This window comes from Pezoporus flaviventris, unplaced genomic scaffold (genome assembly GCF_033815535.1).
Source record: "Pezoporus flaviventris isolate CSIRO_AGI_PZ_B2104156 unplaced genomic scaffold, CSIRO_AGI_Pfla_v1 ptg000036l, whole genome shotgun sequence".
NCBI lineage: Eukaryota > Metazoa > Chordata > Aves > Psittaciformes > Psittacidae > Pezoporus > Pezoporus flaviventris.
Genome location: NW_026892584.1, coordinates 45318620 through 45335246, shown reverse-complemented (window position 1 = coordinate 45335246; position 16627 = coordinate 45318620). Strand labels below are relative to the sequence as shown.

The 16627-nt window shown below is 43.2% G+C and overlaps 1 protein-coding gene across 1 annotated transcript in view; it reads left to right on the top strand.

The window, feature by feature from the left end:
- PRKCH (protein kinase C eta) overlaps nt 1-16627 on the top strand; it is a 118492-nt gene that overhangs the window by 14571 nt on the left and 87294 nt on the right. The window contains exon 2 of the mRNA XM_061464217.1: nt 13938-14001. Within this exon, the coding sequence (XP_061320201.1) occupies nt 13938-14001 (64 nt within the window). The remainder of the gene's footprint in view (nt 1-13937; nt 14002-16627) is intronic.

The following is a 16627-nucleotide window of genomic DNA, read 5'->3' as shown; positions in this document are numbered from 1 at the left end:
TGTACTTTTCTGCAGTAGGGAATTTATACTTTTAATCATATTAGCTAGCGGGCTGGAGTTAAAAGCATGTGTATTTGTAATGCAAAGCACATGCAACACTGGCTGTGGCATGGATAAAATGCCAGGCCTTCCATTCACAAAGAACTAAATATTTATCAAGGGGGGAACATGACATCAGTTGTCCTAAATATCATGGCTGTGTAGCAGAGCCTGTTCTGCTCTAGACTTACCTTGGACTTGCAATGATCTCCAGTAAAAGCTCTGTTTGAACAGAAGAACATTTATGTGCAGCTTTGTGGGTAATGTTGAACTTCGGGTGGGAAATGCGGTCAGCATCAGGTTATACTCTCTATTGACATGTGAGCAAAACCACTCCAACCATGTTCTAAACTTTTTCTCTACAGACCCTTTTTTTATTAATCCAAGGTACATCTTGGTCACATTGGTGAGAAGTGCTTCCTCATCTTGAAGCCACACTCTGCAAAGGGAAGATGAAATACTAAAAAGGGGAAATACATGACGACGTGCTGTTGGTAGTGCCAGCAAGCTGCCTGTCAGCTCACAGTTGCACACAAATCCCACAGGTGCCTCCTCCTTCAGAGGGAGGCAGATGGCTGGGTCAATGGAATAGCATATCTCAGTGTCATGGCACCTTGTCACCCATCCGGTGGCCTGCAGAAGACGGGAGGCTGATGTTGTTCAGCTCCTTCCTGCCTTAACTCAATTGCTGGAGTCACAGCTATGACTTTATGGTCACAAGTGGGTAGTGAGATCATCTCTCTCATGAGGTAGATGAGGAAAACTGTAATCACAGACTTGATGTGACTAAATATTGTTTGGTCTTGGACAGTCTGTCTCCTATTGCAGTGCCTGGCTTCAGGATTTTGGGACTTCCCCTTCCCCACCCCATTAGTCCTTTTTTGTACTTACAACACAGGGTCCTTCACAAGGAGAACCTAATCTATGCACCTTTTTTAAAATGCTATTTTACAGAAATATTTTTATTGTACTCTTCCCCTTTCCCCTCACCAAAGGAACCCTAAACCGAAAACAACCCCCACAAACATTATACAAATAGGATATGATCTAACTTGGCAAAGCAAATGTTGGCAATGACATGTCTTTTCTGGGTGTTGTCAGCTGCATACTGGATCCCAATCTACATTCTTTTTGCTGCATGAAGACTTGACTGTGACTTCCAGCAATATACCTCATGGGATTAGAGCGGAGATGCAAGCGGTAACATCTGGACACCAGGAGCAAGCATCATACCTTCAGGAATGCTGGGAGAGTGCATGCCTTGGCACTCCTTTTTTTTTTCTTTTTTTTTTTTCTTCAGTACCTTTAGAAATATCTAATTGGTGGCCAGAAACTGCTGCTTCTTTCACGTGATGTTCTGGGATGTGTGCACCAGGGATGTTAAACAATCCCATAGGCTGCAGGCAGGGAATGGGAGAGGTGTTAGTGTGTGAGCTAAAGGACTTTTAACCTTCCTCTCCATCCTTTTCTGTCCCCCAAGAAGTTTCTGTCCTTGAGACATCACCCATATTTGATAGTTTGTTTTTCATCCTTCAGTGTCAAATCTTCTGACAGATCATCTTGCAACATGGAGTGTGCGAGATGTAGTGGATTAATACTGGCTAGATATAAATGTTAATAGTTCCAGTGTTAAGGAAGAGCCAGGTGAGGAAGTGAGAGGAGGAAGAAAGTCATTGTGATGAATTCAAGATCTGGAAAGAATTGCCAAAGCATAGGTACTTAGGCTTCTCTGTGGTGTTACAGCCCATGCCAGGATCTGGGTTTCAGAAGTTGCTGGAATTAATCCCTAAGGATGATTAATGCAAAGGTTTTATGGGGGGATATCTGTGATGGGAATTGTAGTTCTAAAGACTGGCTTGCTACTGAGATATGTCATTTGAAATCTTATGTTTTGTCAGAAATATTGTTGATTTTTCATATTAAGTAATTGTGATATTGACGGGGGGGGGGTGGTGTATGCCCCTCAAATACACTTAGTGGAAGGCTTTATAGTCACTGAGAAGAATAATGGGTTCTGGTGGTGTGGAGCAGTTGATTTTTCTTGCCATTGGACTGCTGGGCAGTCCAGGCACGCATTCATTGCTTTCACAGGTACTGCAGAGTCTTCCTTGCACTTTTTCCATGTGGTGTGCCTGCCACGTGATGTGCTGGATTGGGTTTGTGAAGACCATAAGTGGCATTTCTGGCTGTGCTTGTGCCATCTGCATACATTACTTTCCTTGTCTATAAAATTGATGGTGTAAGGTTTCCTCAGCACCCCAAAGGGATTTGTGGCTTTTGATTGAAAAGGTGGAGATGTGTATGATCTCATCTATGTAGCTCCTTCTGTACATTGCACTGCCTTTAGGAGAGATACAGCAATGCTGCTGTAGGAATATACCAGGGATACAACAAGGGGATAGCAGCCTGTGTGGGAAGTTTCCCTGGGTGAAGGCAAGTACTGTAGGCTTACCTGGCATGGAATTTCCCTTAGAATCCATGTTATGGGGTTCCACCTATCCCCAGTGTTGCGCTACAGCAACTCTGGAGGTTGGGCTGAGACAGTTGAGCAATGGTCAGGACAGAGAGCTGTTGAACCCTTATGCAGCACGCAAAATGTTTGCCCACCAAACAGCATAGCGCTGATTACTGCAAGGCCCTCTATTAAACACAGAGCTTTTCAACACTTGGTGTTGAAGGGAAGAAGGTAAGTGCCTGCCTCTGCAGAGTTTTTGGTTTGGATTTGCATCTCTGTATCGTGGGACCCCAGCTTCCTGCTGTCAAGCAGCAGGCATCAAGATGCTTATTACATCTCACTCAAGGAGTTTTAAGTTTACAGCACTCCATGAGTAGTGATCAAGCACTGTAAACAGCTGGACTTTTCCAACAGATTGCCTTTTGCTGTACCACCAGGACTTAACTTTTTAACTGTTATTGAAAAGATGGGGTTTGGCTCTTCAAAAGTGATTCTCTGACTTAAAATGGTTGGAGTAGCAGAAAGTTGCGACCTTTCCCCTTTCTACCTGGGGTGTTGAGAAATCTGATGGATTATATCTGGAGGACTAATGGATTTTAATGGTTCATGATCTCATCTGCTGCAGCCTGGTTTTATGAAGAAGGGAGAGCTATTGGACAAAAATGGAAAAGCAGCAGTACATCAAATGAATGTAGTAGGAAGATATTTTAGAACTAGTGACACAACTAATGGAGACTTGAATGAGAAGATTCTCACAAAAGTTTAAGGTTATGCTATAAAACGTATGAATAACGGGAAAATCAGTTTCCAGCACTGAATACTGGAAAACAGTGAAAATACGTAGATGGGCAAGTATGTGCTGGGGAGACAATTACAGAGGGGTTCTTTGCAGAGTATTGCAGCTGGTTTAGAGGTTCACAATTCCTTGGGCTGGATCTGGGAACAGGATATGGAGGGCGTTGTCTGACATTGTACAACCTGGTGGATTTCTGCTAACCTACCCAGTGCTCTCCTGCTGTAACTGTGTGGTGACTGTCCTTGGATATTCAACAGGAGTGCCTTGAACATAGAACTTCAGACCACAATACAGACTTTGCTGCTTTTAATGTAAAGTTGTGAATGATTCATAAGCCTGCCTGGATTTGTTAATGAGGTTAATTAAAACTGCAGGTGACTGCTGTGCCTAGGAAGAGTTCTCCTTAAGGCTGAGACCATCGTTAATTCTTTTCTGCTCAATTTCTTTGTTTCTCCTTCTATCTTTCTGCCTGGTGCTTGTTCTCTTCCTCCCTGGGCAAACCCCAGGTCTCTAGTGTGTGCTGGATGGTGTATGGGCTACCTGGGCTCACTCCCTTGCTAGTGCACTCACCTGCCCTTTCTTTGTCAGGGACATTGCATCACTGTTAAGCTCAGCTATGTCACTGTTTTTCATGGGGGAAACTCCACTCACTAACTCATTGCTATGGCCTTTGGAGTGTTTCCAAATGGGAAGTGCCACCAACTTGCCTGCTTGGCACCCGTCTTTATTAGTGAAAACTGCAAAACTGGCACAGCTTCCTGTTTGGGTTTGTTTTTTTTTGCCAAGTTAATTATGTGACAGAAAATATGTTTATTGGTCACCTCCAGAACCTGGAGATAGAAACCAGTGTTTCCTGCATTGTGTTCTCCATGAGAGACCTAAAACGTGAACTGTCAGAATCATCCCTTTACAACCCGTATGTCTGGAGTGTAATAGCTAAAGTGGTGTCCCAGGGCTCTATAACTGTTGAAAGATATTTCTTTTTTATTGGTAATAACCGATTGTTGAGGTTTATTGTCCTGTTGTTACAGCTTATTGAATGGAAATAGAAGATTTTTGTTTGCTTTGTTTTCCCAAGAGCAGAGACCCTGTCCCACTTTCAGCTGCTTTTGCCTGCAACTGCACATGCAGGTGTTTGCAGGCAAATCTCCATACATTGCATGTGCATAGCCAATAGCCTGATACCAGCTACTGAATGTGTGCATGGGTGTATTTGCTGTAATTAAGTATTCAAACAGCTGAAAATGAAGCCCTGAATTTGCCATCTTTTAATTTAGTGGTCCTGCATTGATCAGTATCTGTTAGGAAATTAATCTATTAATCTATGATTTCCTCCAATTTTATTTTAAAGAAATAAAATAAAGCTATTGGAAGAAGGCAAGAGTTGGGAGAGAAATCCAGTGATGGATGGGATGTGGTGATATTTAGTACAGTGTTACAAAGCAGGATGTGTGCTTAATAAATTGTGCTCAGCAGAACTGGAGCTGTTTGTCGTGTAGGTGGTGGGAAAGGCAGAATGCATCCTGCCCACACGATCTTGGTTTCACACGGGCTATGGTCACACAGCTCAGGGAAGGAGGTGGCACGAAGGTGTGAGAGGCCCTCTGGGAAGTGGGTCCTGCCACTGCTCTCTGCAGCTGACTGGGTTGCAGAGCTGCTCAGGAAGGCACAGAGCAGTCTTCGCTCTCTGCCTGTCATCTCCCCTGGCTGCCACATACAGTCACTAGAGCAAGTGAAATGATGTTTGTCAGCCAGGTGGGAAAGCAGAGCAGAGTCGCCTGCAGCTTCATAGAATCATAGAATCAAATAGGTTGGAAAAGACCTTTAAGATCATGAAGTCCAACCGTTACCCCAGGAGTGTGAAGTCCACCACTAAACCATGGCACTGAGGGCCTCATCTACACATTTTTTGAAGATTTGGTGTCTCCTGGATTGAAGTTATTTCAGAGCAGGTCTTTTGCTGCCTTACTCCTATCTGTTCCCCAAGGCTTTGCCCAGAAGGGGAGACCTTGGCCTCCCAGGGCCCTGCATCCCAGTAGTGCTGCTCCACCGTCTGTCTATACAGGAGCAGTCTGTCAGCGGGGCTCACTGCAGGAGCTGTGTAGGACCGGAAGCCACGTGCTGCAGCGTGGCTGTGCCCCAGCAATTGCAGAGCCGCCTGCGGTAAGCCTGGGCTGTGCACGCCATTTCTAACCATGCTGACAGCAGCGTGAGAGACCACCTTCCTCCCCTGCCCCACGGACCTGGCTGGGGAGGGGTGACAGCACACCTCCTTGTGGGTGACAACATGCCCCATTGAATCAAGAGGGGAAAAGCTCAGAGGCGGGAGTTTCAGCACCTGCGGTTATCCCCACATTAGTGTGTTTTGTACCTTCAGAAACTGGACCCTCACTGCTGGGCTCTCATCACCTTTCATGTTTACTTCTCAGCCTGTTCACCACCCTCATCATTTCAAGCTATCCTGTTTCATTATGAGTGTCACTTTAATTTCTGAAGGAACGAGTCTTGCTCAGTGGTGTTGGGGTTAATGCCTGGAGTCTGAGAAATTTCAGTACTGTGGCAGTAATGAACAGGTGATTGGATTTCTCCTTCTGCCACATAACTTGGGGTGGGGGGAGGGAAAGAGATCAGAAATCCCTCCAGAAGGAAGCTGTTGTTTTTCCTTAAATATATGAGAACAAAAATATACCAGTCTGAACTATTGTGTGTGTATATTTTTTTTTTTTAGATTGATAACACTACCTTTATTTTTTAGATATATTAAAGACTAGCAACCCACAACTATTATTCATACCTCATTCACTGCTTTAGAGGTGGGATCTGTCATAACCAGTATAAGTTGGTGTAACCCCATTAGGAGCAGGCTTTGGCTCACACTTTTGAAAATGTAATTTTTTGGAAGATTTGAAACCTCCTTTTTTATCTGTATTTTATTTGTAGCCTTTCAGGCAGGTTTCCATAGGATTGCAGGTTTTCTTGGCAGGAATTTTCACAGAATAGATAAATCTCATTGCAGCCCTTGCTCTTCCTACCCAAGCAAAACCCCTGTTGAGGGGTGTAATCTCTTGCATGAAACTAAAATTGATTAAAGAGTCAAGGATTGGCTAAGAGTCATTAGTTGTGCATGATTGTTCATGGCTGGTGCACAGCTTATAATTATGCAGCTTGACTGAAAACAAAAGTAGTATGTTAAACAGCCGTCCTAGAACAAAAAATTAGAATGACAATATTAGAGTAATAGCTGGAATAACAGGTTATAGGAGTTGTGAGAGAGACTAACTTTCCACCCATTTGTGGGTTTACCTCCAGAGCGACAACCATATGGCAGTAATGGTTATTGGAAAGTGGGTTTGCTTTTTCCCCCCCCCTGAAACTTTGACAGTAACCATGGGTTACAGAAAGTGGAAGTTTTGAGTCTTCGTCCCCTACCAGGGGATGGACATGCTGACCTCCAGGGGACTAGGTTTCACCTCTAGGTCTAATCATGCGTCTGCTGAAGCTGGAAACAGGGAGCTGTGAGGGCTTCAACACTCCGAATTCAGCATGGTGTGTGCACTTACCACTTTGAGGTGGGACTGGCAGCCTTTGCAGGGCTGTGCCACCCTGTGCTCACTTTGTTTTGAGACCTGGCATCAAAATTAAATCTTGGTGGGAGCAGGGAGACGCTGCTGTTCAGCAGCATCGGATCCAAAGCTTGGGTGGGACAAGTGAGCTGGGGTTGCTGCCACTCACCAAATGATATCTCCTAGGTCTCCCCTGGCCAGAGCTTTCCATGGTTTGTTGAGAAACTTTCCACATCTGTGCTTGGTGCCTACGGTGGAAATTACTGCTCAAAGCACTTGCAGCCTTTGCAGGAATGAGAAGATGCCTCAGCACCCCATTTTATAGTTTTTAGGCACACAGATTTGAATTTTAGAGATTGCATGCAGTGTGTTTGTAGGAAAAGTACTTTAATCTGTTGGTCTGGAAATGCAAAATTGCCTTTGTATGAGAGAGCCCTAAGGATTTTCAGAAGTGCTTGTCTTGATAGACAGGTGTCTGTCAGCTTCAAAACATACAAGAAGGACTGATTTAGCCAGACACCATGTATTTGGCTGAGACAGTTGCTACTTTGACCTGTCCAACAAAAGCATGCTCAGGTGGAGGTGCTATCTTTAATTAAAGTACAGGAAGATCTGACATTCCATAAGCATGATCTGTTAGGAGCTTAAACAAGAAAAAATAAAAGAAATAACTAGAGGCATGTGAAAAATCAGCTTTAGCCTAACCCGGACTTTCAGCCCTTTCAACCGAACAGAGCCTTGGGAATTGCCTCCACAAATGACTGATTATATATGCAGTTCTGTTAATTAAATTTAAAAATTGTGTAGGAAGTCAGAAGATACAGCTACTTGTTTAATTAAGCTAATTAAGTCCCCAGGTAGCTTTTAGATTTGCTTTATTTGCTGCAAGTGTCTGGCTTGTTCTGTTTTTGAAGCCATGTCAACATTGACATGGCTTAGAAAAAAGGTTGCACTTCTAGGATGCTTACTAATTGTGCCTGTGGCAAGGGAAGGACGGAGCAGCAACGGGAGAAAGGATGTTCAGAGCTCCTGGGTAAATGCAGTTGACTTTTGTATCTGATCCAAAGACAATAAAAAGATTCCTGCTGATTTCAGTGCACTTCAGATCAGACTTCCCAGACTGGATTATTGATTGCAGGGAAGGGTGGAAAATTTGTTCTGAATTTGTGTTTGGAAGAATTAATGCTCATGCCAGATGCAGTGTTGGAGATCTCTATTTATCCTGGAGGCCCTCCTTGTCTCCATTTTGGTGAACAAGTGACTTGCAAGAAGGCAGCCACCCTTCAGATCTGCCTCTTCCCATCCGCAGCAGGTTTTTAACCTGCCAGGTGCTCTCAGAGGCTGACTGACTATACCTGCTCTTCAAGTTCAGTGGATGCTTCAGCTGGGTGTTGATATGTTGCCTGAGAGACTACCCTCCTTCTGAATTTGTTTTCTAAACCTCTTCCATTGATGAATCATGCACGACCAGTTATTATATGTGTGAAGGCATATGATTAAGGAGCCCTGGTCTCCCTGTGTCTGTTCCCTTGTTTGTTCCCGAACTAGCTCTTTTTTTGTAATGAGGAGAAGGGGAGCAATTAATGCCTGCCTAGCTGTCGGGAACGATGTTGGTACAGTCCCTTCCTGGAGAAGGTGTGTGAGACGGTTGACTGGGGCCCCTCCTTGTGGGAAACCAATCCCTTGCAGCTCCCTTTGAAGTCACACGGAGCTGCGCAGTCTCGGCAAGTTCAGGCATGGGGCACTGTGTGAGTGGTTTGAATTAGGAGTGGAGTCCTTGGTCCTGTGTTCAGCCTCACTGCCAAGATGTTGCGTCTCACAATGGAAGCATAATGAAACCATGGCTGAACTCATGAGTCCTTACCTGCTTGTTTCCAGCTCGCTTGCCAAAATCCTCCACTGCTTGTGTTCTCTTGGGTACGGCTGTGAAGTTCAACAGAAGTTAAAGTGTATGTTTAGCTCTGGGCCAAAATCCTGTGTTGCTCTTCACAGATAGATACAACTGAGCTCCAACAGTTGATCTTATCCACTCTTTATGCTATGGAGGAGCATGCTGTCTTCCATTTCCTTGAACTGGAAGCGGGCAGTGAGTAAAGGCTTTTCTACATTGATAAGCACACTTCCCAGTTAACTAAAACTTGGCCAGTTGCCTCTAAAACAGCCAGAAAGTGGATGGTTTTATTCCCAGTTATTCTCTGGGGGCCCAGGCTGAGGATGAAAGCACTGGAGAGAGGGGAGGGTGATTACTGTTTACAGCTGTGTGCACCAGTGGTGTGCTGCTGCATGCCACCAATTTAATTTGATTTATTTGGAGACTGGTGTACCTCGTGATATTCGCAATATCATGCATGCATAAATATTCAGGCTTCTCCTTTGCTTCTCCCAGTACAACAGGACTTTACCATTGCAGTATAACTCCTGCTCTGATATTAAACCTTCCAGGCTGAATTCTGTGATTCTCCAAAAGTTATCCTGTGCCAAATAGATCTTCGCATTAGAAAACTTTTCCCTGTAGTTATTACTCTTTGAATATTGTTGTCAAATACATAGTGATGGTTGTATTCCTGTATCACTTATCTCCTATGTTATGATATAGGAGCTCCTCATTAGCATCATCTGTGTTGTCTTCAGGCTGCTGAGTTTCTCAGCCTCTTGTGCTTTCTTTGAGAAAGAAGATCAGCATCAGCTGCAATGTTGACTTAAACCAATTGCATGGTCTGCTTTAGACTAGTAATTCCATCAAGAATAATACTGTGGCCCCTGCTTCACTGTAAAAATACATTTTTTATCTTTGTGCAGCCAAGGTCAATGCTGGGAAGACAAGAAAGAAAAGTAAGTAACAAAACTTGGTGTATGTGTGGTACTGGTGTTAACGCCCTCAATGCTGTTGTGAGGCTGGATCGTGGGGGTGTTTGCTGATGCTGGGAGGTACTGACATTGCCAGATCCCCGCCAGCACACTGTCAGGGCTTGGGCTGCCAGCCAGCCCTAGATAGAGTTATGCCTTCATGGCTGGAGGGCCAGTCCTTTGACAGCTGCTTCCTTTTGAGGTACTTGAGTCCTATTAAATAACAGCATAGTGAGATGTCCTCTCAGTCTGTGAAAACAGTCCTATTAAATAACAGCATAGTGAGATGTCCTCTCAGTCTGTGAAAACAGGTGCTATTGATAAAGTTCTTTAATGACTGAAGAGGTTGAAGGAGGGCTTATGTTAGGAATTCCTCCTTTTGGAGAAGGAAGTAGGGTAGCATACTTACTTGTGAACATCTGTTTTCAGATGGTTATGGCATATTTTTATGTGCCCAGATGTGTCTGCAGTTGTTTGCTCTGTTGGTAAAGCTATCTCAAAGCATTTGCTATTTCAGTAGCTGCACCACAAAGTGTGAAGGCAGTAATGAAGGTGTCAAGAAGGGAGAGGAACAGGAACCGTGTGATGCAATGATGGCTGAGGTTAGCCCTGGTACCTGGGCTTAGCAAGCCACTTGTTGTGCATGCCAGCTCAGCATATGAGCATCCATCAGGCTGCACGTGCATCATGGGTTGTGGTCCAGTACATGTGAGGAACTCACAGGAGGAGTTGATGCCAGCATGAGGTCTCTCCATGTTGTGTGGCTGTAGTATGGGGGCTCTGTGCGATGGTGAGAGGAAGCATGTGAGGTCAGGTAGGAGTTGCTGTCTGGGGGCTGCTCGATTGTCTGATCTTGGACAGGTGCATGGAGGAGGTCTGTGGTCAGATATTGTCCTTTTAGCTTTCTAGGTCAGAGATTATTTTCTGTTTCAGGTGCATTCCACGTATCTGGGAATTGACCTCAGGTGTTGTGTTGGCTGCTGCTTAGCTGGTCATATTTATCTTTAAAGGAGATCACAGCAGCTCCAAAATCCAGACTTTTACCAGTGGCCTATTAATTTTAATTGCTCATTTCATTGTTATCTTCTCTGTTGTTGTTGCTGTTGCTATCAGTTTAAGAGCAGAGAAACTCTTAAGACTGTCTGATTTCACCTCTTGTATAGATTTTACTATCTGTCCTGCATCCCGTGGGGAGCTGCTGTGCCAGTTTCAGCAGCTTTTGGCATACTGAGGCTTCAGTCCTCATTTCGGAGCATTTTAGCTGTATTTTTTCATTTTCATGTGCTTAGACAGGGCTGTGAGATCATCTTAAGTGTAGCTAGATCCTCTTTATCGAGTGCTCTTGAGCTGTGGTATACAGGGCTACTTAGTTGGTGTAGGGGATTTAACTGGCCTTTAATCTTGGAGTCCGGAGAGGAGAGAGATTGTTTTATAATTGTCATAAATCTCTTGCTATTAATTTCAAAATTGTTTTTTTTTCTGTTTTGTAAGACCATGCTACCCTTGGTAGAGGAATTCCATTTGCAGAGATGATGGAGAGCAAGGTGTGTCACAGAGTTTGGAACAATTTTTGCTTGTGCCCAGTGTCAAAGGTGGATGCTGCTTTTGTTGCATCTCCTGGTCCCAGCCCAGCTCTTTGTGTCTTGACAAGCCTTTGCTTCTAAGACTAAACAAGGAGTGCAGAACTTGCTCTGCTTTGCACCACAGACCATGTATGTCAGAAGAAGGGAGGAAAGATCCTCTTTGTGAATGCAAAAGTAGAAGTCTAATGTATATACATGGAGACTGGCAGAAAAATGATAAGCACTGAATTATTTTGGAAAACTAAGTAAGTAAGGATTTTCTCATAAAATCTGAATTCTTGATGTCCCATAAATCAGTGTGGGTGACTGTATATATTATACATATTAAATATTTTTGAAAGAATCATTTCTTTAAAAAGCTGCGTCTCTCCAGAGACTTGAAATTTAGGCAAAAATGATGCATGAGATCATTGGAGTTGAAGTGGGTTTTTTGGGGGGGAATGGAGACAGAATGCTGTCTCCATTAAACACAGCTTCCTAAAGCGCATGTAAGTAAGCAGCCCAAGCAAACACAAAAATTAATACTGAGTCAGAGCTACATATTTAATTTAAATTTTCCCTGTGAGATTGATTTTTTTTAATTTTTTTTTTTTTTTTTAAAGAGGAGAATACAGTGTCCATAAAATCAGCATCTTGATAGGATATTCACAAACAGTTCTAGCTTCCCTGTTTTGTATTTCTTTGATAGAGGTGTGTCACTTCTGGATTGTAGCTGGAGTGGTGTGAACAGGATGTTCTCTCATCCTTTCCCTGAAATTGTTTGCTCTGTTCATCCTAGCAAGTTCTCAATGGTTTAAAAAGCAATTTCTGTACTTCTGCACCACACTGTAGGCTAGGGAAATGAACAGGGATGGTGTGTGCTGTCTGTCGCTTACCTCAGAATATTGTTTTCTCTCAGCTCATGTTAGTGAAGCTGCAGTTAGCATCCCCAGGAGTGAAGGTGCCAGCAGGAAGGGCTGCTATACCTTAACACAGAGGAGGCAGTTCAGCTTGGACGCCTTCTTCTGCCAATTACAGCTATGCAGGCACAATGTGTCCATTTGTAGCATAGCTGTCTGGCTCCTCCCTTAGATGTATAGAGTTCAGCTATCTCTTTTGACAGTATCTTAATGTTATTCCCTCAAAAGGACTGGTTGGTACACGGAAGGGTTTTACAGTCCATGCACAAATATTGTTTGGATTAGTGGTGGACCATATACCATTGCTGTGGGAGCTTATGCTTATAAGTTTATTTGAATGGTGTGATATGTATTAACACTGGAGAGGAATCAAAGTGTTGGCAGGATACGTTGTGTGTATGCCAAACACACACACACACACACACACGTATACATATATACGCACTATATATATGATACCAAAGAAAAAAGAAGGAGCCTGGGCTCATCTTACTTCCTTGCAGGGCAGGAAATAGTTTTCTATTTATTTATTTTTAATTTTAGTTATTATGATTTAAGACTACAGCAAGTCATAAATACATAAATACAGCAAGGTGTATTAAATTCTGGGCACCGCTATGATGAAACTCTGTACTGCTGACATAGGAGACTTGCTTCTGTTTCTGCCAGACTAAGGGAATGTGGCTGTACAAGAGCAGAGGGGGTTTGGATGGTCATGCTCAGTTGCTCTTCCAGAGAGCTCTATTTTCAGGATGTTTGTTCTGCACAGATTGTCAGTACCCACAAGGTGTGAAGCTTTTCTTTGTTCATTTTAAGCTTGCAGTTTGGGGGTGCATTGGAGGTGCCTTGTGTGGGTTTTTGTGTTGTGGTTTTTTTTTTGTGGGTTTTTGTGTGTGTGTGTGTTTGGCTTTGTTGTTGTTTTTGAGGGGGGTTTGAGTGAATTTTTCATGTGACAGCCTACATCAAACATCAAAAATCCTTAGCTGTGATTTTTGCTAAAAACTAGTTGGTGAACAGAGGAAAAAAGCCACAAACAAACAAACAACAACAACTAAAAACCAAAAACAATACAAAAAACCCAACCAGCCAAAGACCTTAATTGTGTAAAAATGTAACTAAAAATTAAAACATCTACTCACCAAAAAATACATACCTTCTTTCAAATACAGGTTGGCTGACACCAGGATTGAGTCTCTGATCCCTAAAGTTATGTTCTACATCTCTGTCTACTATAGACTAAATGACACCAAGTCCTTAGGTAACATCATGAACAGTTTCCTGTTTTCTATGGTTTAAGGCCAAAAGGTGATTTATGTAAGAAAGTGGTGTTTACCCCAGTACTGGTGGTATTTTGAGAGACTGAAACAATTTCAATGTGATAAGATATAGTAGGAAGGAAATATCCATATAATTCACCAAACAGGTATGCATGGATCTTTTTCAGAGAATTGCGTATGTTTAGTGTTACTCCCATTTCATTTATTTGGCAGATTGGAACACTATTAACCTTTGGTTTGTTTGTTTCTTCTTTAATCTCCATTTTCTCTAACAAAGTTGAGCTTGTTCAGCACTTTTAGGAAGAAGAAGGAATCAGGTTATGTTATGTTTTATGGAGCCCTGAATGTTGAACAATTAGAGCTATGGATGCTTGATTATTTTTTTTTAATCAACTGTTGGCCAGATTTATCATGCAAAATCCCAAGAACAGTCTTTGCCTTGAAAAACAATCTTCTAATGATTCCTTTACTTTTTCAGGTGGATTTGGAGCCTGAAGGCAAAGTGTTTGTTGTCATAACTCTTACAGGCAGCTTCACAGAAGGTAAGGGAATTATTTTGGCTTGTTTCCATTAAAAGTTGAATCCTGGTGTTTAGTCTTGCCATCAGTCACCAAGCAGTACAGAAGTGAATGGCATTCTTCATGCAGGCCATATGTTGTTGCATGCCGAAGACTTTCTGAGCATTAGGGAAAATCTGGAAAGGGCTCTTCTTAAGGGCTCACTGTGTGTGCCCACTGCTCTGCTGTTGCCCTTATCTCAGACCCAGGGAGCTGATTCATGCTTGATCTGGTTTATTTATCCGTTTGAAGGACAACTTGAGATTGTTTTTGTCACCTGTACTTTTCGCCTGGGTGCCCCTTGAAGGGCAAGCTACAGAGCATGTAGGGCATGTTTAAAATAGAACACATTCAAAACATCTGGATGATTTTTATCCCATAATGATTCTCATCTATTTCATGTGTATTTCTGTTTCCCAAATTCGCTTTGCACAGGAAACTTAGGAGGTCTTTAGTGTGGCAGCTGCTCTGGAAAAGTATCCAGGCAGATTTTTTTTCCCTGTAACTGTATTTTATAGTGTTATGTTTTCAATTTCCATGTTGTTTATTGTGGTACCAGCTATGAGTATGGATGTGACCTGTGCTGGAAGAACCCAGGAAATTTGGGATGGGGCATACAAAAGAACAATTTTCTTCAGACCTACACCATGGTTCTTACTTGTTTTAGCAGCAGTCTCAAACTGCATTCAATGGGAGCTGTTCTCTGTACAGACACCAAGAACTGAGGCAGGATCTGCTCTGTTGTCACCTGCATCCTGGGGGAGCTGAGTTTTTAATGTTTTTTCTTGTTCTGCCCATAAACTGATTGCTCAGCATGAAGGCTGTGCTGGGGGCTGCAGCATGAGGAGCCCACCCTGCCACACTGTGTCTTGGACACAAGGAGGGTGTGAACTGGAGGGAACTTCAAGGGTTGTGAGGGAACTCTGTTCCACTGCCTAGCAGTTCCCCTAGCTCATACCCTGGGCTAGGTGCCCAGGCCTGTCAATGCCTCTGCATTTGTTTTTTCAAATGCAGGTTTGAATGCTAGCTTGTACTGTACTTGGGTGCTGTTGGGGAGCTGTCTCACTCTTGTCTCCTTGGTGTGCTGGGGTAGCTGCTTGGTGGAGAGCTGCTGCAGCAGAGGAGCTGATGAAACTTGGTTTTCTTTGGGTGGTTCACATGGCAGGAGTACCCTGCTCCTGGCACAATGGCTGTGGCCTTTTAAAGCATTTGAGCTGACTACAGGAGTGATCAGCAGAGCTTCACCTGAGAGCACAGCAAGGATTTACAGGGAGATGGTGTTCTCCACAGCGGCATCCCAAGCCCCATGGCGTGCAAATGGTGGCAGGTTTAAAGACATCCTTCTGTGTGCAGCTGAGGCTGCTCTTACTCTGAGGGACTATGGGGAAGGCGTAATCCCACTTGCAGAAGGTCTGTTAGGAAGGAGACATGAACAGAATGCCTGATTTTGACTACTAGCGAAATATAGTCTTGGAGCAATGGGAAAGACGATGAGTATCACACCCTGGCACTGCAGCAGGAAGGAGAGGACCAGAATTACCTTTTCCAGTGAAGTTCACTTACCCTGTAAAGCTGGACAGGCCACATGCTGTTTAGACATGTTGCTAACAAGGTCTGAAAGATGAGAGATGGAGAACTGAAGTGTTTGTACAGCTACTGCTTTCTGAGGAAAATGAGAAATATTGGAAAAAGTCTACTTCTCTTTCCTCTGCCTTTATTGAGGATGTGTGGACTTACAGAACAGGAAGATGAAAGACAGCTCCTGGGTTTTTTTGGTTTGTTGTTTTTTGTGTTTTTTTTTCTTTTTACTAGTTAGTCCCATGTGTGCTTACAGTTAGAATTTCCAAGAATAGACATAATCCAGTTCAAGCCTGATAGCAGATACTGACTTCTCCCAGCTGTTAGTGAAGGCATCCATCAGGGAGGGGTTTCCTTCTGAAAAAAAGGTGAGGTCTCTTTCACAACATCTTGTTTTATTAGATTTTTCTCCCTTTTTTTTGCTGGAAATATGGAGCCTCAGAATTGTATTTGAAATCTGAGGTTTTTTGGAAAAAGTCTGAGAATAACTTGCAACTTGAAAGCACGAAAACTGGCTTCCCACTTGCGTGCCCTAATCTGGAGGGTAGCTGCTACCACATCCTCTCTGCTTATGGCTAACATGCAGAGGACACATAAAGGCTGTGTGTGTCTATGAGTACACAGAGAACCTAATGATTAGTTTGCATTAGACTCTATCAGTGTAGCATATAGACCCACACGGAATTTCAATCAATATGATGTTTAGGATTTTTGGTATGAATGGTTGTGTGACTCTAGTGTGTTTCTTGCTCTGAAAAGGATCAAGCAATGGTCATGTGCTGGGAAAAAAAGCCAACGCAAGACTGAGATGTTATGTCCACCTGAGATTGTATTATTTTGTTGTCTTAGAACGCTTACCCAAAGTAGGCAGTCCTAGTGGTTTTGGCAGCTTGTCCGTTATTTAGCTTCAGGACGAGTGGGATTTTTTGTTGTTTTGTTTGTTTGGGTTTCTTTTGATTAAAGGTTCTTCTGACCAAAAGTTTGATTTGGTTGCACTTACCTATGGCAGTGATGAGGGAGAAGGGTGGCACTC